Here is a 24670-nt window from a genome sequence, read left to right as displayed (position 1 = left end):
GTACATACATTACATTACTGATCCTGTACTGATCCTGAGTTACATCCTGTATTATACTCCAGAGCTGCACTCACCATTCTGCTGGTGCAGTCATTGTGTACATACATTACATTACTGATCCTGTACTGATCCTGAGTTACATCCTGTATTATACTCCAGAGCTGCACTCACTATTCTGCTGGTGCAGTCACTGTGTACATACATTACATTACTGATCCTGAGTTATATCCTGTATTATACTCCAGAGCTGCACTCACTATTCTGCTGGTTCAGTCACTGTGTACATACATTGCATTACTGATCCTGTACTGATCCTGAGTTGCATCCTGTATTATACTCCAGAGCTGCACTCACTATTCTGCTGGTTCAGTCACTGTGTACATACATTGCATTACTGATCCTGAGTTACAACCTGTATTATACTCCAGAGCAGCACTCACTATTCTGCTGGTGCATTCACTGTGTACATACATTACATTACTGATCCTGTACTGATCCTGAGTTACATCCTGTATTATACTCCAGAGCTGCACTCACCATTCTGCTGGTGCAGTCATTGTGTACATACATTACATTACTGATCCTGTACTGATCCTGAGTTACATCCTGTATTATACTCCAGAGCTGCACTCACCATTCTGCTGGTGCAGTCATTGTGTACATACATTACATTACTGATCCTGTACTGATCCTGAGTTACATCCTGTATTATACTCCAGAGCTGCACTCACTATTCTGCTGGTGCAGTCACTGTGTACATACATTACATTACTGATCCTGAGTTATATCCTGTATTATACTCCAGAGCTGCACTCACTATTCTGCTGGTTCAGTCACTGTGTACATACATTGCATTACTGATCCTGTACTGATCCTGAGTTGCATCCTGTATTATACTCCAGAGCTGCACTCACTATTCTGCTGGTTCAGTCACTGTGTACATACATTGCATTACTGATCCTGAGTTACAACCTGTATTATACTCCAGAGCAGCACTCACTATTCTGCTGGTGCATTCACTGTGTACATACATTACATTACTGATCCTGAGTTACCTCCTGTATTATACTCCAGAGCTGCACTCACTATTCTGCTGGTGGAGTCACTGTGTATATACATTACATTACTGATCCTGAGTTACCTCCTGTATTATACTCCAGAGCTGCACTCACTATTCTGCTGGTGCAGTCACTGTGTACATACATTACATTACTGATCCTGTACTGATCCTGAGTTGCATCCTGTATTACACTCCAGAGCAGCACTCACTATTCTGCTGGTGCATTCACTGTGTACATACATTACATTACTGATCCTGTACTGATCCTGAGTTGCATCCTGTATTATACTCCAGAGCTGCACTCACTATTCTGCTGGTGCATTCACTGTGTACATACATTACATTACTGATCCTGAGTTGCATCCTGTATTATACTCCAGAGCTGCACTCACTATTCTGCTGGTGCAGTCACTGTGTACATACATTACATTACTGATCCTGTACTGATCCTGAGTTGCATCCTGTATTATACTCCAGAGCTGCACTCACTATTCTGCTGGTGCAGTCACTGTGTACATACATTACATTACTGATCCTGAGTTACCTCCTGTATTATACTCCAGAGCTGCACTCACTATTCTGCTGGTGCATTCACTGTGTACATACATTACATTACTGATCCTGAGTTGCATCCTGTATTATACTCCAGAGCTGCACTCACTATTCTGCTGGTGCAGTCACTGTGTACATACATTACATTACTGATCCTGTACTGATCCTGAGTTGCATCCTGTATTATACTCCAGAGCTGCACTCACTATTCTGCTGGTGCAGTCACTGTGTACATACATTACATTACTGATCCTGTACTGATCCTGAGTTGCATCCTGTATTATACTCCAGAGCTGCACTCACTATTCTGCTGGTGCAGTCACTGTGTACATACATTACATTACTGATCCTGTACTGATCCTGAGTTGCATCCTCTATTATACTCCAGAGCAGCACTCACTATTCTGCTGGTGCAGTCACTGTGTACATACATTACATTACTGATCCTGTACTGATCCTGAGTTACATCCTGTATTATACTCCAGAGCTGCACTCACTATTCTGCTGGTGCAGTCACTGTGTACATACATTACATTACTGATCCTGTACTGATGCTGAGTTACATCCTGTATTATACTCCAGAGCTGCACTCATTATTCTGCTGGTGCAGTCACTGTGTACATACATTACATTACTGATCCTGTACTGATCCTGAGTTACATCCAGTATTATACCCCAGAGCTGCACTCACTATTCTGCTGGTGCAGTCACTGTGTACATACAATACATTACTGATCCTGAGTTACATTGTGTTTTATACTCCAGAGCTGCACTCACTGTTCTCCATTTTTCGAGCTTCATGAGTTTGCTTCTAGAGAATGATCCGTTGTGTGCTGTATGTGCATATGTATATACAGTGGCTGCCTCCACCATGTTTCACTGTAGGGATTGTATTGGGCAGGTGATCAGCAGTGCCTGGTTTTCTCCTCACATATCGCTTCGAATTATCACCAAAAAGTTCTATCTTCGTCTCATCAGACCAGAGAATCTTATTTCTCATAGTCTGGGAGTCCTTCATGTGTTTCTGAGCTAACTATGCAGACTTTCATATGTCTTGCACTGAGGAGAGGCTTCCGTCGGACCACTCTGCCATAAAGGTCCAACAGGTGGAGGGCTGCCGTGATAAAATGAACTTTTCAGAATTTACCAAATGGCTGCAACGAAAGAAAGAGTGAAAAATGTAAAGGGGTCTGAATACTTTCCGTACCCAGTGTATACTGTGTGTATACCGTCCTCTCGGGGGCGTCAGTCATGTTCTTTCCTCCATTGTTCCTCTGCTCTGGCTGGTAATTGCCATCACTTTGCCTCTCTGCCTCGGTGTCACACTGTATTGATATCTCGTCCCTCTGAAATCCGGTTAGCGCTGAAATAGAAGATGAAATTCCAGTTCAATTTGCCGTCAATATCATTCAGATGAAGGATCTCTGCGCCGCCGCTGGTAATTTATTCTCTATTACGCCGTCCTAGAACAGAAATGGTTTCTGTAAACTACCCACAAGCTCGCGGGCTCGGAGCACAGGAATATTGCCGCTGTTTCCATCAGATGCCGGAGGACGATTAATAAAGTTCTTTGCTGCCGGTTTAGAACAAGTCGATTGTTTGTGAAGAGCCATTTATTCATCGTGGTGACATTTAAAGGGATAATCCTTGGAAGCAAATAGATTGCAGATCCAGACGCAGTATGGCAATGTTTAACCCTTTTGCAGCATTTCGCACTCATTTTCCGGGACACTGGTGCTAAGCACTAAGCACAAAATGTCTTAAATATATGATACAGGGATGGTGCGGCTGCTGCACGCGCACCATCTTCAGCACGTTCCCATAATGTCAGCTGACACTGTCGCATCACTTGGGATCAAAGAAAACTGAAATCCTGACCATTCAATCCTTCAGATACCTTACTCAATGGTGACCGAGGCATCCCTGATTGGGATCGGAGAAATCAAATCCTTCAGGTGATAGAATATTTTTCTGGTCCAACCCTTAATCCATATTCGCGGCCTTTTCTTCTGATCCCTTTCCCGTATCTGTGGCAGAATGCCTTCTCATCTGACCTCTTTCCCGTACCTGTGGCAGAATGCCTTCTCATCTGACCCCTTTCCCGTATCTGTGGCAGAATGCCTTCTCATCTGACCCCTTTTCTGTAGCGGTGGCATAATGCCGTCTTGCACGACCCCTTTCCCGTATCAGTGGTAGACTGCCTTCTCGTCCGACCTCTTTTCTGTGGCCGCGGCATAATGCCTTCTCATCCGACCCCTTTGCCGTAGCGGTGGCAGAATGCTTTCTAGTCTGATCCCTTTCCCGTATCGGTGGTGGAAAGTCTTCTCGTCTGACCCCTTTGTCTTATCGTTGTCAGACTGCCTTCTCGTTTGACCCCTTTGCCGGACTGGGGGCAGAATGCCTTCTTGCCTGACCCCTTTGTCATGTTGCTGGCTGACGGCCTTCTTGTCTGGCCTCTTTGCCGTGTCGGTGGCAGACTGCCTTCTTGTCCGACCCCCTTCCTGTATCGAAGGCAGAATGCCTTCTTGTCTGACCCCTTTCCTGTACCAGTGGCAGAATGCCTTCTTGCCTGACCCCTTTGCCATATTTCTGGCAGACTGACTTCTCGTCCGACCCCCTTCCTGTATCGTTAGCAGACTGCTTTCTCGTCTGACTCCCCTTCCTGTATCGTTGGCAGACTGCCTTCTCGTCCGCCCCCTTATCGTATCGAAGGCAGAATGCCTTGTCGTCTGACCCCTTTCCATATCAAAGGCAGAATGCCTTGTTTTCTGACCCCTTTTCAGTAGTACTGGCAGACTGCTTTCTTATCTGACCCCCTCCCTGTATTATTGGCAGAATGCATTCTCGTCTGAACTCCCTCCCGTATCGTGGGCAGAATGCCTTCTTGTTCGAACCCTTTCCCGTATTGACGGCTGAAACAGCTTCTCGCCTGACCTCCGTCCCATATCGGGGGCAGAATGTTTTCTCTTCCGACCGCTTTCCCTTATCAGTGGCAGAATGCCTTCTCGTCCGACCCCCGTCCCGTATCGGTGGCAGAATGCCTTCTTGTCCGTCCGACCCCCCGTCCTGTATTAGGGGCAGAATGCCTTCTCGTCCGTCCGACCCCCGTATCGGCAGAATGTCTTCTCGTCCGACCCCTTCCCGTATCTGTGGCAGAATGCCTTCTCGTCCGTCCGACCCCCGTCCTGTATTGGGGGCAGAATGCCTTCTCATCAGTCTGACCTCTGTCCTGTATTGGGGGCAGAATGCCTTCTCGTCCGTCCGACCCCCGTCCTGTATTGGGGGCAGAATGCCTTTTCGTCCGACCGACCCCCGTATCGGCAGAATGCCTTCTCTTCCGACCACTGTCCCATATCGGTGGCGGAATGCCTTCTCGTCCATCTGACCCCCTTCCCGTATCGGTGGCAGAATGCCTTCTCGTCCGTCCGACCTCCGTCTCGTATCGGGGGCAGAATGCCTCCTCGTCCGTCCGACGCCCGTCCTGTATTGGGGGCAGAATGCCTTCTCGTCCGTCCGACGCCCGTCCTGTATTGGGGGCAGAATGCCTTCTCGTCCGTCCGACGCCCGTCCTGTATTGGGGGCAGAATGCCTTCTCGTCCGTCCGACCCCCGTCCTGTATTGGGGGCAGAATGCCTTCTCGTCCGTCCGACCCCCGTCCTGTATTGGGGGCAGAATGCCTTCTCGTCCGTCCGACGCCCGTCCTGTATTGGGGGCAGAATGCCTTCTCATCCGTCCGACGCCCGTCCTGTATTGGGGGCAGAATGCCTTCTCGTCCGTCCGACGCCCGTCCTGTATTGGGGGCAGAATGCCTTCTCGTCCGTCCGACGCCCGTCCTGTATGGGGGGCAGAATGCCTTCTCGTCCGTCTGACGCCCGTCCTGTATGGGGGGCAGAATGCCTTCTCGTCCGTCCGACGCCCGTCCTGTATTGTGGGCAGAATGCCTTCTCGTCTGTCCGACGCCAGTCCTGTATTGGGGGCAGAATGCCTTCTCGTCCGTCCGACGCCCGTCCTGTATTGGGCGCAGAATGCCTTCTCGTCGGTCCGGCCCCAGTCCTGTATTGGGGGCAGAATGCCTTCTCGTCCGACCGCTGTCCTGTATTGGGGGCAGAATGCCTTCTCGTCCGTCCGACGCCCGTCCTGTATTGGGGCAGAATGCCTTCTCGTCCGACCCCCGTCCTGTATTGGGGGCAGAATGCCTTCTCGTCTGTCCGACGCCCGTCCTGTATTGGGGGCAGAATGCCTTCTCGTCCGTCTGACCCCCGTCCTGTATTGGGGCAGAATGCCTTCTCGTCTGTCTGACCCCCGTCCTGTATTGGGGGCAGAATGCCTTCTCGTCCGTCCGACCCCCGTCCTGTATTGGGGGCAGAATGCCTTCTCGTCTGTCCGACGCCCGTCCTGTATTGGGGGCAGAATGCCTTCTTGTCCGTCCGACCCCCGTCCTGTATTGGGGCAGAATGCCTTCTCGTCAGTCCGACCCCCGTCCTGTATTGGGGCAGAATGCCTTCTCGTCAGTCCGACCCCCATCCTCTATTGGGGGCAGAATGCCTTCTCGTCCGTCTGACCCCCGTCCTGTATTGGGGCAGAATGCCTTCTCGTCCGTCCGACCCCCGTCCTCTATTGGGGGCAGAATGCCTTCTCGTCCGTCTGACCCCCGTCCTGTATTGGGGCAGAATGCCTTCTCGTCCGACCCCCGTCCTCTATTGGGGGCAGAATGCCTTCTCGTCCGTCCGACCCCCGTCCTCTATTGGGGGCAGAATGCCTTCTCGTCCGTCCGACCCCCGTCCTCTATTGGGGGCAGAATGCCTTCTCGTCCGTCTGACCCCCGTCCTGTATTGGGGCAGAATGCCTTCTCGTCCGACCCCCGTCCTCTATTGGGGGCAGAATGCCTTCTCGTCGGTCTGACCCCCGTCCTCTATTAGGGGCAGAATGCCTTCTCGTCCGTCTGACCCCCGTCCTGTATTGGGGCAGAATGCCTTCTCGTCCGACCCCCGTCCTGTATTGGGGGCAGAATGCCTTCTCGTCTGTCCGACGCCCGTCCTGTATTGGGGGCAGAATGCCTTCTCGTCCGTCCGACCCCCGTCCTGTATTGGGGGCAGAATGCCTTCTCGTCTGTCCGACGCCCGTCCTGTATTGGGGGCAGAATGCCTTCTTGTCCGTCCGACCCCCGTCCTGTATTGGGGCAGAATGCCTTCTCGTCAGTCCGACCCCCGTCCTGTATTGGGGCAGAATGCCTTCTCGTCCGACCCCCGTCCTGTATTGGGGGGCAGAATGCCTTCTCGTCAGTCCGACCCCCATCCTCTATTGGGGGCAGAATGCCTTCTCGTCCGTCTGACCCCCGTCCTGTATTGGGGCAGAATGCCTTCTCGTCCGACCCCCGTCCTCTATTGGGGGCAGAATGCCTTCTCGTCCGTCTGACCCCCGTCCTGTATTGGGGCAGAATGCCTTCTCGTCAGTCCGACCCCCATCCTCTATTGGGGGCAGAATGCCTTCTCGTCCGTCTGACCCCCGTCCTGTATTGGGGCAGAATGCCTTCTCGTCCGACCCCCGTCCTCTATTGGGGGCAGAATGCCTTCTCGTCGGTCCGACCCCCGTCCTGTATTGGGGCAGAATGCCTTCTCGTCCGACCCCCGTCCTGTATTGGGGGCAGAATGCCTTCTCGTCTGTCCGACCCCCGTCCTGTATTGGGGCAGAATGCCTTCTCGTCCGACCCCCGTCCTCTATTGGGGGCAGAATGCCTTCTCGTCCGTCTGACCCCCGTCCTGTATTGGGGCAGAATGCCTTCTCGTCAGTCCGACCCCCATCCTCTATTGGGGGCAGAATGCCTTCTCGTCCGTCTGACCCCCGTCCTGTATTGGGGCAGAATGCCTTCTCGTCCGACCCCCGTCCTCTATTGGGGGCAGAATGCCTTCTCGTCGGTCCGACCCCCGTCCTGTATTGGGGCAGAATGCCTTCTCGTCCGACCCCCGTCCTGTATTGGGGGCAGAATGCCTTCTCGTCTGTCCGACCCCCGTCCTGTATTGGGGCAGAATGCCTTCTCGTCCGACCCCCGTCCTCTATTGGGGGCAGAATGCCTTCTCGTCCGTCCGACCCCCGTCCTCTATTGGGGGCAGAATGCCTTCTCGCCTGACCCTTTTGCTGTAGTCGCTTTCACCTCTGGCTAAATGCTTCCGGTACCAGTTCATTATGGATTATTTCTCCACGATTTGCCGCAGGTTCATCTTCCTCACGTATGTGAAAGCTCTTCAGATAATTTGCGTTTTCCCTTTTGGAACCAGCGAGTTATTTCCAGCTGAGGGAAACCGGACTTTATATTCTAGGAGCGATTGGTGTAACGTCTGCGGGCGTCATGGGGGCCGTCATGTTTTCGGCTGGAGGTGAGACGAGGAGCGATACTTTAGTATACGCCGATTTTCTCCCGATTTCCCTGGACAATTCTACATGTGAAATAATAATAATAAGAGGCTGAGCGATAACCATCTCATAAAACACCAAGTTCATGATCATAATGATAATTATATCACATAAGATATAAGATCTCAGACACAGTTTTTTACGTCTTGTTACGAATTCCTTCAAAAATGTATTTTATGTATGTTTTGTGGTTATTTGTTACCTTTTCTTGGCACTGTAGCTTTAAGAGTTAAAGGAGAACTACTTAAACAATGGCATAAAAGGAAAACACAGTTCATTTATTATTTTAGGTTAAATGAACCATAGGGGACCACAACAAGGGGTGGGTGAAACTTTATTTGAGTTGGCTCAAGACAGGGACGGACAACGTAGTGCAACCTGAGCCGCGACACGGGGTCCCACGAGATAAGGGGGACCACTTCTAACCTCCAAAACAGCACATAATTGGGTGCATCCTGATGAAATATTGGATTGTAAAGGGCCCACTGGGGTCCCCTTCTGTTTGGAGCAGTCCACATGACAGGCTACGTGCCCTGGAGGGAGGAGAAGTTTGGACCACGTGGGTTGAGCTCATGCATAAAAGTAAAGACATGCTCAATTTTTTTTATTTTATTTATTAAAGAGAATGAAAAACCTGGCTGCCTTCTTCCAATAACAGCGCCACCACTGTCTGCAGGTAGCGTGCGGCATTGCAATTCATCTCCATTCATTAAACTTGAGCTGAGCTGCAATACCAGACACAAGCAATGTGCAGGTGTGGCGCTGTTTTTGGAAGGGAGCTGCCATGTTTTTCTAATCCTGTCTGACCCCTTTTAATATAAATGACTAAATCTCCTGTTTCTCTCGCAGGCTGCTGGTGTTGAGCGTCCCGCTGCCACCTATGGAGAGGTACAGCCGCCGGCCAAATGCATTCTGTGGAGAACAGCTGCAACAATGACGTCTCCAGGGTGAATGAAGGTACTGCGGCCGGAGGAGGGGGCGCAAAGCAATGATAACGTGTGCATCGCTGTGGACCCCCACCGATCCTGTAATGCCCGCCCAGGATGGAGCAGTGGTTGCTTATCTCCAGGACGGATGAGAAAAGTATGATTGCTGACTGGTTGGCTGCTCTGACCCCACCAACCTAGATAACGGGGTCTCAAGTCCCCTGTGTGAATGAAGTGTTACTAAGTATGTCTGAACATTAACTGTGTATAGGAGTAGAAATAGAGCAGTGGTCTCCCCCTTTTGTTCTGGGTCTCTTCCTTTTGCTCTGGGTCTCTCCCTTTTGCTCTGGGTCTCCCCCTTTTGCTCTGGGTCTCTCCCTTTTGCTGTGGGTTCTCTCCTTTTTTTGCTCCGGGTTCTCTCCTTTTTTTGCTCCGTGTTCTCTCCTTTTTTTGCTCCGTGTTCTCTCCTTTTTTTGCTCCGGGTTCTCTCCTTTTTTTGCTCCAGGTTCTCTTCTTTTTTGCTCCGGGTTCTTTCCTCTTTTGCTCCAGGTTCTCTCCTTTTTTTGCTCTGGGTTCTCTTCTTTTTTGCTCCAGGTTCTCTTCTTTTTTGCTCCGGGTTCTCTTCTTTTTTGCTCCAGGTTCTCTTCTTTTTTGCTCCGGGTTCTTTCCTCTTTTGCTCCAGGTTCTCTTATTTAATTGCTCCGGGTTCTCTCCTTTTTTTGCTCCGGGTTCTCTCCTTTTTTTGCTCCGGGTTCTCTTCTTTTTTGCTCCAGGTTCTCTTCTGTTTTGCTCCGGGTTCTCTTCTTTTTTGCCCCAGGTTCTCTTCTTTTTTGCTCCGGGTTCTTTCCTCTTTTGCTCCTGGTCAATCCTTTGATTTGTGCTCCAGGTCACCCCTGTTGCTCTTTGCATAGGGAACTTTTACCCCCCTCCCTCCCTCCCTCCACACTCCAGTTTTCTAGATTAGTGGGTGTCTTGGCAGAGGGACCAGCGGCAGTCATCCATTTATCCTCTGTCCTCGAGATGGGTCATATTTGTCGTTTACAGGACAAGCCCTTTTAATGATGACTCGGTGGTCTGACTTCTAGGGCCCCTACCAGTGCAGAGAATGAAGGGTTCGCATGACTCTGTCCTCTTTCCCTTATCACTTCCACTTGAAATCAGCCACTGTGTGAAGGTGGTCTCCTCCGCGCAGAAGAAAAATTGTGGAATCGGACCCCCAGTGATCGTTAGGTGACGTGTGATCGCTTTCTGTGGACAGATTGCCCCTTTGTAGTAGAGAAGGTTAGCTGCAGACAGACGAGCCTAACCCTGCCACGGGCAGAGAGAAGCAGCCGCACGAGAGCACTGGAAATAACCTCCGAAAAGGGCGGAAAAATAAGCGCATTGGCGTGAAATGATGCCGACGTTGTCTGTAGTGTTTCTTACCTTTTTGTTTTCCTTTTTTTAGGATCCAGCTCCATCTACATGTGTAAGCTGTGTAACCTGTTCTCTCCCAGTCACCCCGAGCTGCTGACACACGTTACCGAAAATCACACCAAAGAGGGTCTGAGCCCCGAGCACATCATCATCCCGCTCCGTCCACTGGTGCCGCCCAGCAGGAGCGCAGAAGGTGAGATACAGGTTTGTTTTCGGAGCTTTTCATCCTTCCCTGTGATCACAAGCTTTATGCCTATGAATAAAGGATGAGCGTTTCCGGCTCGCGCTCGTGTCCTGCAGCTCAGTGTGAACAGGGCGACTGGATGCTGCTTACTCCAGAACAATTACTATAGTTTTCCTCTGCGCAGTAATCACTTTTTGGAAAAGTTTTCCGTCCTCTCTCCTGGCTTATTTCTGCAAGTCCGATCGATAATACTGTTATTCAGAAAGAAGTTTTTATAACATTTTACCTCTAAATTTGCCCATTTATTTTTGCCCCTTTTCCCCATTAAGCGGTTTGAAGTGGGGAAGGGGGGGGGGGGGACCCATTTGGTACCGCTGCTTCCGTAAAAGTTTGACCTATCAATCTATAATGATAAATAACCCAAGCTGTAAACATTATAATGACAAAAAAAAAAATCTAAATTCAGAAATGCTGTTTTTCGGTCACCAAACTTCCCCAAAAAGATGCAATAGAAAGCGTTCAAAACGTCAGCTCAGCGCACAAAAAAAACTTCTTTTTTTTTAAAAGTTTTAGAATTTTTTTTAAAACATCGAAGTAACAAAAAAAAACCACACAAAGTTTACAAACTTAAAAAACAGTTTAGTATGGCCAGAATTGTACTGACCTGGATAATCCAGTCACCATGTAATTTTTACCACACAGAGAATGGCGTAAAAAATGTTTTTTTTTTTTTTACCCCACTTTGGAATTATTTTTCAGTACATTAATATGGTAAAACTAGATGGTGGCCAGATTCTAACGCATCGGGTATTCTAGAATAGGTATGCGGCCGACCGGGCGCAATCAGCAGAGCGGTGTTTAAATTTGGCGCCAAAATCGCTGATTGGTCGAGGCCGGCAACCACGACCAATCAGCAGAGCGTTGTTTAAATTAGGCGCCAATCTCGCTGATTGGTCGCGTCTGGCATCCGCGACCAATCAGCAGAGCGTTGTTTAAATTTTGCGCCAAAATCGCTGATTGGTCGTAGCTGGCGTCCGCGACCAATCAGCACAGCAGTGTTTAAATGTGTCGGCAAGATCGCTGATTGGTAGCGGGCAGCGTCTACCATTTGTGACGTTTTTGCTTTCTTACGGCGGGAGGCGAGGGCTCGGCCCCTACTAGATAGAAGGTTTTACAGGATGTGACTTAGCTTAAATGGTATAAAGATCTTGAGGGCCTCGTCGTTTCATAATGCTGCCGAATTCCCGTGTCTGGGGGGGAATTACGGAAGATTATTGCATTTTAATAGCTGGAATTGATTCTATCCACCATTATTATCGGCATCGGAGGCCGCGTTGCCGCCAGGTATTCACATATGTCTACAAGTCTCCATAACTAGGAGGAATTCAGTCTTGTAGGTTCGTGTTCAGTTAAAGGGGTTGCACCATTTCAACTATTTGGAGCTTATAGGCACCATGACATATGAAAATAGGAAAGGGTGCTTTTAATCGCCCTCCCTGGGTCCAGCGCTGCCTCTCCGCTGCTGTTCCAGTCTTTCTTGATCAGCTGCAGCGATGATATCACAGTTCTGCAGCCAATCGCGGAGATCAGGGGTTCCCAGAAAGAGCCGCAGCGTTGTTAATGTAACATCACCGCTGCGGCCAATCAAGTCATTGAAGGAGAAGAGGGATAGCAGGTCAGATGAGTCGTGGGTGCTGTGGTGGAGGGAATGACTCGTGGGGCGCAGCGGTGGGGGGGGTGAGTCGTGGGTGCAGCGGTGGAGGTGGATGAGGCATGGGCGCAGTGGTGGAGGGAATGAGTCGTGGTAGCGCAGCGGTGGGGGGGATCAGTCGTGGGCATAGTGGTGGTGGGGGATGAGTCGTGGGCGCAGTGTTGGCGGGGATGAGTCATGGGCATAGTGGTGGTGGGGGGATGAGTCATGGGCGCAGCAGTGGAGGGAATGGGCCATGGAGCTCAGCGGTGGAGGGAATGAGTCGTTGGCGCAGCGTTGGGGGGGATGAGTCACAGGCGCAGCGGTGGTGGGGGGATGAGTCACAGGCGCAGCGGTGGTGGGATGAGTCGCGGGCGCAGCGGTGGTGGGGGGATGAGTCGCGGGCGCAGCGGTGGTGGGATGAGTCGCGGGTGCAGCGGTGGTAAGGGGTGAGTCGCGAGCGCAGCGGTGGTAAGGGGTGAGTCGCGGGCGCAGCGGTGCTGGAGGGATGAGTCGCGGGCGCAGCGGTGGTGGGGGGATGAGTCGCGGGCGCAGCGGTGGAGGGAATGAGTAGTTGGCGCAGTGTTGGGGGGGATGAGTCGCGGGCACAGCGGTGGTGAGGGGGATGAGTCGCGAGCGCAGCGGTGGTAAGGGGTGAGTCGCGGGCGCAGCGTTGCTGGGGGGATGAGTCGCGGGCGCAGCGTTGCTGGGGGGATGAGTCGCGGGCGCAGCGTTGCTGGGGGGATGAGTCGCGGGCGCTGCGGTGCTGGGGGGATGAGTCGCGGGCGCAGCGGTGGAGGGAATGAGTAGTTGGCGCAGTGTTGGGGGGGATGAGTCGCGGGCACAGCGGTGGTGAGGGGGATGAGTCGCGAGCGCAGCGGTGGTAAGGGGTGAGTCGCGGGCGCAGCGGTGCTGGGGGGATGAGTCGCGGGCGCAGCGGTGGAGGGAATGAGTCGTTGGCGCAGTGTTGGGGGGGATGAGTCGCGGGCACAGCGGTGGTGGGGGGATGAGTCACGGACGCAGCGGTGGTCCGGGATGAGTTGCGGGCGCAGCGGTGGTGGGGAATGAGTCGCGGGCGCAGCGGTGGTGGGGAATGAGTCGCGGGCGCAGCAGTGGTGGGGGATGAGTCGCGGGTGCAGCGCTGGTGGGGGATGAGTCTGGGGGGCGCAGCAGTGGTCCGGGATGAGTCGCGGGCGCATTGGTGGTGGGGGTTGAGTTGTTGGCTTTGGGGGGCGCAGCAGTGTCAAAGCTGTAGTGAATTGCAGTAGTGAAGCAGAGCTGACCAGCAGAAGTGGAAAAGTGAAGACTAGATAGATGTATCCGCACAGGAACAGCAGAGTTGTAGTGTAGACCTGTAGCGTAGAGCCGATGTAGCAGAGCAGCAGCAGCTTAGTTGTAGTAGTGGGAGCCAGTTGTAGCACAGCTTGAACAGCGGAGTTGTTGTAGTGGAGGCACAGATGAAGTAGAGCTGAGACCTGGAGAATAGTAGACTGCGTCACACCACCTTATCCAGGTTTAGTTGAGAGATGGCAGTGGCCGGAGTAGAGGAGCAATGCAGTGTTCAGCAGGGAGACTGTGCTGCACCTTCCTAGTAAGTGTTTTATCTCACTCCAGAGCTGGGCTCATAGATACACTGCTCAGTACTACATACTGCTGCTTCTGAACATGTGCTACATACAGTCATGGCCAAAAGTTTTGAGAATGACACCAAAATGATATTTTCACATGATCTGCTGGCCTCTGGTTTTTATTAGTGTTTGTCTGATGTTTATATCACATACAGAAATATAATTGCAATCATATTATGAGTACCAATAGGTTATATTGACAGTTAGAATGAGTTAATGCAGCAAGTCAATATTTGCAGTGTTGCCCCTTCTTCTTCAAGACCTCTGTAATTCTCCCTGGCATGCTCTCAATCAACTTTTGTACCAAATCCTGACTGATAGCAGTCCATTCTTGCATAATCAATGCTTGCATTTTGCCAGAATTTGTTGGTTTTTGTTTGTCCACCCGTCTCTTGATGATTGACCACAAGTTCTCAATGGGATTAAGATCTGGGGAGTTTCCAGGCCATGGACCCAAAATCTCTATGTTTTGTTCCATGAGCCATTTAGTTATCCCCTTTGCTTTATGGCAAGGTGCTCCATCATGCTGGAAAAGGCATTGTTGGGCGCCAAACTGCTCTTGGACGGTTGGGAGAAGTTGCTCTTGGAGGACATTCTGGTACCATTCTTTATTCATGGCTGTGTTTTTCGGCAAGACTGTGAGTGAGCCGATTCCCTTGGCTGAGAAGCAACCCCACACATGAATGGTTTCAGGATGCTTTACAGTTGGCATGAGACAAGACTGGTGGTAGAGCTCACCTCTTCTCCGAATAAGCTGTTTTCCAGATGTCCCAAACAATCGAAAAGGGGATTCATCAGAGAAAATGACTTTGCCCCAGTCCTCAGCAGTCCACTCCCTGTACCTTTTGCAGAATATCAGTCGGTCCCTGATGTTTTTTCTGGAGAGAAGTGGCTTCTTTGCTGCCCTCCTTGAAACCAGCCCTTGCTCAAAGAGTCTCCGCCTCACAGTGCGTGCAGGAACACTCACACCAGCCTGCTGCCATTCCTGAGCAAGCTCGGCACTGCTGGTAGTCCGATCCCGCAGCTGAAACAGTTTTAAGATACGGTCCTGGCGCTTGCTGGTCTTTCTTGGGCGCCCTGGAGCCTTTTTGACAACAATGGAAGCTCTCTCCTTCAAGTTCTTGATGATGCGATAGATTGTTGACTGAGGTGCAATCTTTGTAGCTGCGATACTCTTCCCTGTTAGGCCATTTTTGTGTAGTGCAATGATGGCTGCATGTGTTTCTTTAGAGATAACCATGGTTAACTGAAGAGAAACAATGATACCAAGAACCAGCCTCCTTTTAAAGTGTCCAGTGATGTCATTCTTACTTAATCATGACTGATTGATCGCCAGCCCTGTCCTCATCAACACCCACACCTGTGTTAATGGATCAATCACTAAAACGATGTTAGCTGCTCCTTTTAAGGCAGGACTGCAATGATGTTGAAATGTGTTTTGGGGGTTAAAGTTCATTTTCTGGGCAAATATTGACTTTGCAAGTACAGTAATTGCTGATCACTCTTTGACATTCAGGAGTATATGCAAATTGCCATTACAAAAAATGAAGCAGTAAACTTTGGAAAAATTACTATTTGTCTCATTCTCAATACTTTTGGCCATGACTGTAGATACAGGAGAGCAGGAATCCTTCATGTCTGTGTGCATTGTACGGAGCTAGTCTCCATCCACTAGCTCAGAGACAACCGAAAATTAGAGACAGCCTATAGTGGCCATAAAACATGTTATTCCTCTTCAGCACACGAGACGTCTTAGTCTAAAGTCACTTGAAATGACAGGTATGTTTTAATTTTCTGAGACCCGAATCTGTGTGTAATGGAGCCGGACTCCGGCATTGTCCGTGGATTGCACACAACTTTCCCTTATAGTTAATATTCTGAGCACTGTTCTGATTAGCAGGAGATGATGGCCGCTGGGCTTTATTATTGACGGATCAGGCCGAGATCACAGCGAACGTCCTGGCGGGCAGCTGCAGGGACCAGGAACTTCAGCAACGAACCCGCAGCAGATAACCCTGCTGTCAATCACCTCCGCACTGATCATCTGAGGCTTGCAGACCGACGCGCGTCCCCGAAGATACACGTCCTTCTCCAGGAACAAGTCTGCACTAACGAGACGCCGCACAACACTCATCTCCTGTCATTCCCCACAAATCTCGTTCAGCCAAGGTTTTTTTTTTTTTTCTAAATTCTGTATCTTCTTTCCCATCCTAATCGGGGATGGAAGCATCAATTATGATATACCAGGAGCGGAGCGCTACCGGGAGCTGCTATCGTGGCTTTCTGCCATAATCCTAGAAGTACTGGACATTACTAACCACTTCATGACCAGGTTTGTTGGGTAGGGTTGGTGCAAATTGATCATCAGCCACGTTAATGAGCTGTGGTCGCTGGACGGGAGCCCCGAGGACCTCTTCTGACCTCCCGGCCTCCGCGCTTCTAGGCTGGACCTGTGCGAACGTCCCTTGTGCGTCACACCAGGGTGACTAATCAGAAGGAGAACCCTGGGGCCCGGAGGTAAGAGGCGGATCTCAGGGCTCCCATCCAGCGGCCACAGATTACTGACGTGGCCAATGCACCATGTCCTACATCATCTGTACGGCTCGGCATTACTACGTGGTGACGGCACCTGCGCACACGGCTTACATTGATTTCTGTGGGGGGCAACCTCACTTGGGACTTAAATCTAGAGGAAGATGATTGTCCCTGCCCCGGGCCGGAGTCGCCTTTTGTGAGCACTTTTGCCCTTTGCACTCGCTCGTATGTGATCTTAAGCAGCGGAGATTCAGGCACTGCACGTTTCTATCCATCCTGTCCTACAAGCCGCTGGTGCTGCAGACAGTAACTAATGATGTACGCGGAGCCGGGCAGGGAGCGCATTAATCTCAGGGCTCCGGTGAACCGTGCGGGCGACGGAGACTTCTGATCGATGTCAGGGTGAGATGGGGGGGGTTGTCGGGTCACGGGGGCGATTGTAAAGCGTCAAACTCTGGCAGTGTAGTGCAGAACCTCCTAATACATACCTCAGCTGCTGCAGAACCTCCTAATACACACCTCAGCTGCTGCAGAACCTACTAATACACACCTCAGCTGCTGCAGGACCTCCTAATACATACCTCAGCTGCTGTAGAACCTCCTAATACACACCTCAGCTGCTGCAGAACCTCCTAATACACATCTCAGCTGCTGCAGAACCTCCTAATACACACCTCAGCTGCTGCAGAACCTCCTAATACACACCTCAGCTGCTGCAGAACCTCCTAATACACACCTCAGCTGCTTCAGAACCTCCTAATACACACCTCAGCTGCTGCAGAACCTCCTAATACATACCTCAGCTGCTGCAGAACCTCCTAATACACACCTCAGCTGCTGCAGAACCTCCTAATACACATCTCAGCTGCTGCAGGACCTCCTAATACACCTCAGCTGCTGTAAACCTCCTAATACACCTCAGCTGCTGCAGAACCTCCTAATACATCTCAGCTGCTGCAGAACCTCATAGTACACCTCAGTTGCTGCAGAACCTCCTAATACACCTCAGCTGCTGCAGAACCTCATAATACGCCTCAGCTGCTGTAGAACTTCATAATACACCTCAGCTGCTACAGAACTTCATACTACTCCTCAGCAGCTGATGTCCATAAGTGTGCCAGATCTACAAAACCCCCTGCTCTGTAGTGCTTTTCCTCCGCCCTGTACTTCCAGCAGTCAGGCTCCGGGGGCAGCACCCGCACGGTTCCTCCCGGACGCTCATTTACTTCCACGTCTTGGCTACAGTCACGGATCATTTAGCTGCATGTTCACCATAAACAGCGACAAGCTGCCAGCGGATATCAGCGAGCGCCGGGAGACGGCAGAGAGCGGCCCGGACCCGCAGCTCGGGAAGGCGCAGCTTCATTATACATGCTGTGTGATCTGTCCCCAGTGCGGCTGCCGGACGGAGAGCATGAATAATTTACTGTAAAGTGTCTCCGTTATTAATCATTACCGCAGCCTCTAATGTGACAGATCACGTCACCATCACTCAGTGTCAGCACCACAGGACCGAGGGCTCTTCATTACACTGCAATCCTGCTCCCACCTGTGCTATTCTATCATATCTTCACATGTCGTATTATAGTAGTTATATTCTTGTACATAGGGGGCAGTATTATAGTAGTTATATTCTTGTACATAGGAGCAGTATTATAGTAGTTATATTCTTGTACATAGGGGCAGTATTATAGTAGTTATATTCTTGTGTATAGGGGCAGTATTATAGTAGTTATATTCTTGTACATAGGGGGCAGTATTATAGTAGTTATATTCTTGTACATAGGGGTAGTATTATAGTAGTTATATTCTTGTACATAGGGAGCAGTATTATAGTAGTTATATTCTTGTACATAGGAGCAGTATTATAGTAGTTATATTCCTGTACATAGGAGCAGTATTATAGTAGTTATATTCTTGTACATAGGGGGCAGTATTATAGTAGTTATATTCTTTTGTATAGGGAGCAGTATTATAGTAGTTATATTCTTGTGTATAGGGGCAGTATTATAGTAGTTATATTCTTGTACATAGGAGCAGTATTATAGTAGTTATATTCCTGTACATAGGAGCAGTATTATAGTAGTTATATTCTTGTACATAGGGGGCAGTATTATAGTAGTTATATTCTTTTGTATAGGGAGCAGTATTATAGTAGTTATATTCTTGTGTATAGGAGCAGTATTATAGTAGTTATATTCTTTTGTATAGGGAGCAGTATTATAGTAGTTATATTCTTGTACATAGGGAGCAGTATTATAGTAGTTATATTCTTGTACATAGGAGCAGTATTATAGTAGTTATATTCTTGTACATAGGGGCAGTATTATAGTAGTTATATTCTTGTGTATAGGGGCAGTATTATAGTAGCTATATTCTTGTACATAGGAGCAGTATTATAGTAGTTATATTCTTGTACATAGGGGGCAGTATTATAGTAGTTATATTCTTGTACATAGGGGCAGTATTATAGTAGCTATATTCTTGTACATAGGAGCAGTATTATAGTAGTTATATTCTTATACATAGGAGCAGTATTATAGTTATATTCTTGTACATAGGAGCAGTATTATAGTAGCTATATTCTTGTACATAGGGGCAGTATTATAGTAGTTATATTCTTGTACATAAGAGCAGTATTATAGTAGTTATATTCTTGTACATAGGAACAGTATTATAGTAGTTATATTCTTGTACATAGGGGCAGTATTATAGTAGTTATATTCTTGTACATAGGAGCAGTATTATAGTAGTTATATTCTTATACATAGGGGCAGTATTATAGTAGTTATATTCTTGCACATAGGGGCAGTATTATAGTAGTTATATTCTTGTACATAGGAGCAGTATTATAGTAGTTATATTCTTGTACATAGGGGCAGTATTATAGTAGTTATATTCTTGTGTATAGGGGCAGTATTATAGTAGTTATATTCTTGTACATAGGGGGCAGTATTATAGTAGTTATATTCTTATACATAGGGGCAGTATTATAGCAGTTATATTCTTGTACATAGGGGCAGTATTACAGTAGTTATGTTCTTGTACAAAGGGGGCAGTATTATAGTAGTTATATTCTTGTACATAGGGGCAGTATTATAGTAGTTATATTCTTGTACATAGGGAGCAGTATTATAGTAGTTATATTCTTGTACATAGGAGCAGTATTATAGTAGTTATATTCCTGTACATAGGAGCAGTATTATAGTAGTTATATTCTTGTATATAGGAGCAGTATTATAGTAGTTATATTCTTTTGTATAGGGAGCAGTATTATAGTAGTTATATTCTTGTGTATAGGGGCAGTATTATAGTAGTTATATTCTTGTACATAGGGAGCAGTATTATAGTAGTTATATTCTTGTACATAGGAGCAGTATTATAGTAGTTATATTCTTGTACATAGGGGCAGTATTATAGTAGTTATATTCTTGTGTATAGGGGCAGTATTATAGTAGCTATATTCTTGTACATAGGAGCAGTATTATAGTAGTTATATTCTTGTACATAGGGGGCAGTATTATAGTAGTTATATTCTTGTACATAGGGGCAGTATTATAGTAGCTATATTCTTGTACATAGGAGCAGTATTATAGTAGTTATATTCTTATACATAGGAGCAGTATTATAGTTATATTCTTGTACATAGGAGCAGTATTATAGTAGCTATATTCTTGTACATAGGGGCAGTATTATAGTAGTTATATTCTTGTACATAAGAGCAGTATTATAGTAGTTATATTCTTGTACATAGGAACAGTATTATAGTAGTTATATTCTTGTACATAGGGGCAGTATTATAGTAGTTATATTCTTGTACATAGGAGCAGTATTATAGTAGTTATATTCTTATACATAGGGGCAGTATTATAGTAGTTATATTCTTGCACATAGGGGCAGTATTATAGTAGTTATATTCTTGTACATAGGAGCAGTATTATAGTAGTTATATTCTTGTACATAGGGGGCAGTATTATAGTAGTTATATTCTTGTACATAGGAGCAGTATTATAGTAGTTATATTCTTGTACATAGGGGGCAGTATTATAGTAGTTATATTCTTGTACATAGGAGCAGTATTATAGTAGTTATATTCTTGTACATAGGGGCAGTATTATAGTAGTTATATTCTTGTGTATAGGGGCAGTATTATAGTAGCTATATTCTTGTACATAGGAGCAGTATTATAGTAGTTATATTCTTATACATAGGAGCAGTATTATAGTTATATTCTTGTACATAGGAGCAGTATTATAGTAGCTATATTCTTGTACATAGGGGCAGTATTATAGTAGTTATATTCTTGTACATAACAGCAGTATTATAGTAGTTATATTCTTGTACATAGGAACAGTATTATAGTAGTTATATTCTTGTACATAGGGGCAGTATTATAGTAGTTATATTCTTGTACATAGGAGCAGTATTATAGTAGTTATATTCTTATACTTAGGGGCAGTATTATAGTAGTTATATTCTTGCACATAGGGGCAGTATTATAGTAGTTATATTCTTGTACATAGGAGCAGTATTATAGTAGTTATATTCTTGTACATAGGGGGCAGTATTATAGTAGTTATATTCTTGTACATAGGAGCAGTATTATAGTAGTTATATTCTTGTACATAGGGGCAGTATTATAGTAGTTATATTCTTGTACATAGGAGCAGTATTATAGTAGTTATATTCTTGTACATAGGGGCAGTATTATAGTAGTTATATTCTTGTGTATAGGGGCAGTATTATAGTAGCTATATTCTTGTACATAGGAGCAGTATTATAGTAGTTATATTCTTGTACATAGGGGGCAGTATTATAGTAGTTATATTCTTGTACATAGGGGCAGTATTATAGTAGCTATATTCTTGTACATAGGAGCAGTATTATAGTAGTTATATTCTTATACATAGGAGCAGTATTATAGTTATATTCTTGTACATAGGAGCAGTATTATAGTAGCTATATTCTTGTACATAGGGGCAGTATTATAGTAGTTATATTCTTGTACATAAGAGTAGTATTATAGTAGTTATATTCTTGTACATAGGAACAGTATTATAGTAGTTATATTCTTGTACATAGGGGCAGTATTATAGTAGTTATATTCTTGTACATAGGAGCAGTATTATAGTAGTTATATTCTTATACATAGGAGCAGCATTATAGTAGTTATATTCTTATACATAGGAGCAGTATTATAGTAGTTATATTCTTGCACATAGGGGGCAGTATTATAGTAGTTATATTCTTGCACATAGGAGCAGTATTATAGTAGTTATATTCTTGTACATAGGGGACAGTATTATAGTAGTTATATTCTTGTACATAGGGGACAGTATTATAGTAGTTATATTCTTGTACATTGGGGCAGTATTATAGTAGTTATATTCTTGTACATAGGAGCAGTATTATAGTAGTTATACTCTTGTACATAGGGGGCAGTATTATAGAAGTTATATTCTTGTACATAGGGGGCAGTATTATAGTAGTTATATTCTTGCACATAGGAGCAGTATTATAGTAGTTATATTCTTGTACATAGGGGACAGTATTATAGTAGTTATATTCTTGTACATAGGGGACAGTATTATAGTAGTTATATTCTTGTACATTGGGGCACTATTATAGTAGTTATATTCTTGTACATAGGAGCAGTATTATAGTAGTTATACTCTTGTACATAGGGGGCAGTATTATAGTAGTTATACTCTTGTATATAGGAGCAGTATTATAGTAGCTATATTGTACATAGGGGCAGTATTATAGTAGTTATATTCTTATACATAGGGGCAGTATTATAGCAGTTATATTCTTGTACATAGGGGCAGTATTACAGTAGTTATGTTCTTGTACAAAGGGGGCAGTATTATAGTAGTTATATTCTTGTACATAGGAGCAGTATTATAGTAGTTATATTCTTGTACATAGGGTCAGTATTATAGTAGTTATATTCTTGTACATAGGGAGCAGTATTATAGTAGTTATACTCTTGTATATAGGAGCAGTATTATAGTAGCTATATTCTTGTACATAGGGTCAGTATTATAGTAGTTATATTCTTGTACATAGGGAGCAGTATTATAGTAGTTATACTCTTGTATATAGGAGCAGTATTATAGTAGCTATATTCTTGTACATAGGGGCAGTATTATAGTAGTTATATTCTTATACATAGGGGCAGTATTATAGTAGTTATATTCTTGTACATAGGAGGCAGTGTTATAGTAGTTATATTCGTGTACATAGGGGCAGTATTATAGTAGTTATAGTCTTGTACATAGGGGACAGTATTATAGTAGTTATATTCTTGTACATAGGAGCAGTATTATAGTAGTTATATTCTTGTACATAGGGGCAGTATTATAGTAGTTATATTCTTATACATACGGGGCAGTATTATAGTAGTTATATTCTTGTACATAGGGGGCAGTATTATAGTAGTTATATTCTTGTACATAGGGCAGTATTATAGTAGTTATATTCTTATACATAGGAGGCAGTATTATAGTAGTTATATTCTTGTACATAGGGCAGTATTATAGTAGTTATATTCTTGTACATAGGGGCAGTATTATAGTAGTTATGTTCTTGTACATAGGGGGCAGTATTATAGTAGTTATATTCTTGTACATAGGAGCAGTATTATAGTAGTTATATTCTTGTACATAGGAGCAGTATTATAGTAGTTATATTCTTGTACATAGGAGCAGTATTATAGTAGTTATATTATTGTACATAGGGGGCAGTATTATAGTAGTTATATTCTTGTACATAGGGCACTATTATAGTAGTTATATTCTTGTACATAGGGGGCAGTATTATAGTAGTTATATTCTTGTACATAGAGGGCAGTATTATAATTGTTATATTCTTGTACATAGGGGCAGTATTATAGTAGTTATATTCTTGTACATAGGGGCAGTATTATAGTAGTTATATTATTGTATATATGGAACAGTATTATAGTAGTTATATCCTTGTACATAGGAGCAGTATTATAGTAGTTATATTCTTGTACATAGGAGCAGTATTATAGTAGTTATATTATTGTACATAGGGGGCAGTATTATAGTAGTTATATTCTTGTACATAGGAGCAGTATTATAGTAGTTATATTCTTGTACATAGGAGCAGTATTATAGTAGCTATATTCTTGTATATAGGAGGCAGTATTATAGTAGTTATATTCTTGTATATAGGAGCAGTATTATAGTAGTTATATTCTTGTATATAGGGGCAGTATTATAGTAGTTATATTCTTGTATATAGGGGCAGTATTATAGTAGTTATATTCTTGGCCATAGGTGGCAGTATTATAGTAGTTATATTATTGTACATAGGAGCAGTATTATAGTAGTTATACTATTGTACATAGGAGCAGTATTATAGTAGTTATATTCTTGTACATAGGGGGCAGTATTATAGTAGTTATATTCTTGTACATAGGAGCAGTATTATAGTAGCTATATTCTTGTACATTGGAGGCAGTATTATAGTAGTTATATTCTTGTACATAGGTGGCAGTATTATAGTAGTTATATTATTGTACATAGGAGCAGTATTATAGCAGTTATATTATTGTACATAGGAGCAGTATTATAGTAGTTATATTCTTGTACATAGGGGGCAGTATTATAGTAGTTATATTCTTGTACATAGAGGCAGTATTATAGTAGTTATATTCTTGTACATAGGAGCAGTATTATAGTAGTTGTATTCTTGTACATAGGGGCAGTATTATAGTAGTTATATTATTGTACATAGGAGCAGTATTATAGTAGTTATATTCTTGTTCATAGGAGCAGTATTATAGTAGTTATATTCTTGTATATAGGGGGCAGTATTATAGTAGTTATATTCTTGTACATAGGGGCAGTATTATAGTAGTTATATTCTTGTATATAGGGGGCAGTATTATAGTAGTTATATTCTTGTACATAGGAGCAGTATTATAGTAGTTATATTCTTGTACAGAGGGGTAGTATTATAGTAGTTATATTCTTGTATATAGGGGGCAGTATTATAGTAGTTATATTCTTGTACATAGGAGCAGTATTATAGTAGTTATATTCTTGTACAGAGGGGGCAGTATTATAGTAGTTATATTCTTGTACATAGGGGCAGTATTATAGTAGTTATATTCTTGTATATAGGGGGCAGTATTATAGTAGTTATATTCTTGTACATAGGAGCAGTATTATAGTAGTTATATTCTTGTACATAGGGGCAGTATTATAGTAGTTATATTCTTGTACATAGGGGCAGTAT

General features: G+C 45.3%; 1 protein-coding gene across 3 annotated transcripts in view; it reads left to right on the top strand.

The window, feature by feature from the left end:
- ZFAT (zinc finger and AT-hook domain containing) overlaps positions 1-24670 on the top strand; it is a 346703-nt gene that overhangs the window by 24389 nt on the left and 297644 nt on the right. For all 3 annotated transcript variants that reach the window (XM_073679918.1, XM_073679919.1, XM_073679920.1), the window contains exons 2-3: positions 8873-8980; positions 10397-10558. In XM_073679918.1, the coding sequence (XP_073536019.1) occupies positions 8929-8980; positions 10397-10558 (214 nt within the window). In that variant the 5' untranslated portion in view covers positions 8873-8928. The remainder of the gene's footprint in view (positions 1-8872; positions 8981-10396; positions 10559-24670) is intronic.

The sequence above is a fragment of the Phyllobates terribilis genome, unplaced genomic scaffold (assembly GCF_046119375.1).
Source record: "Phyllobates terribilis strain yellow unplaced genomic scaffold, ASM4611937v1 Scaffold_4__5_contigs__length_816908805, whole genome shotgun sequence".
Lineage (NCBI taxonomy): Eukaryota > Metazoa > Chordata > Amphibia > Anura > Dendrobatidae > Phyllobates > Phyllobates terribilis.
This window is presented reverse-complemented; position numbering and strand designations above follow the sequence as displayed.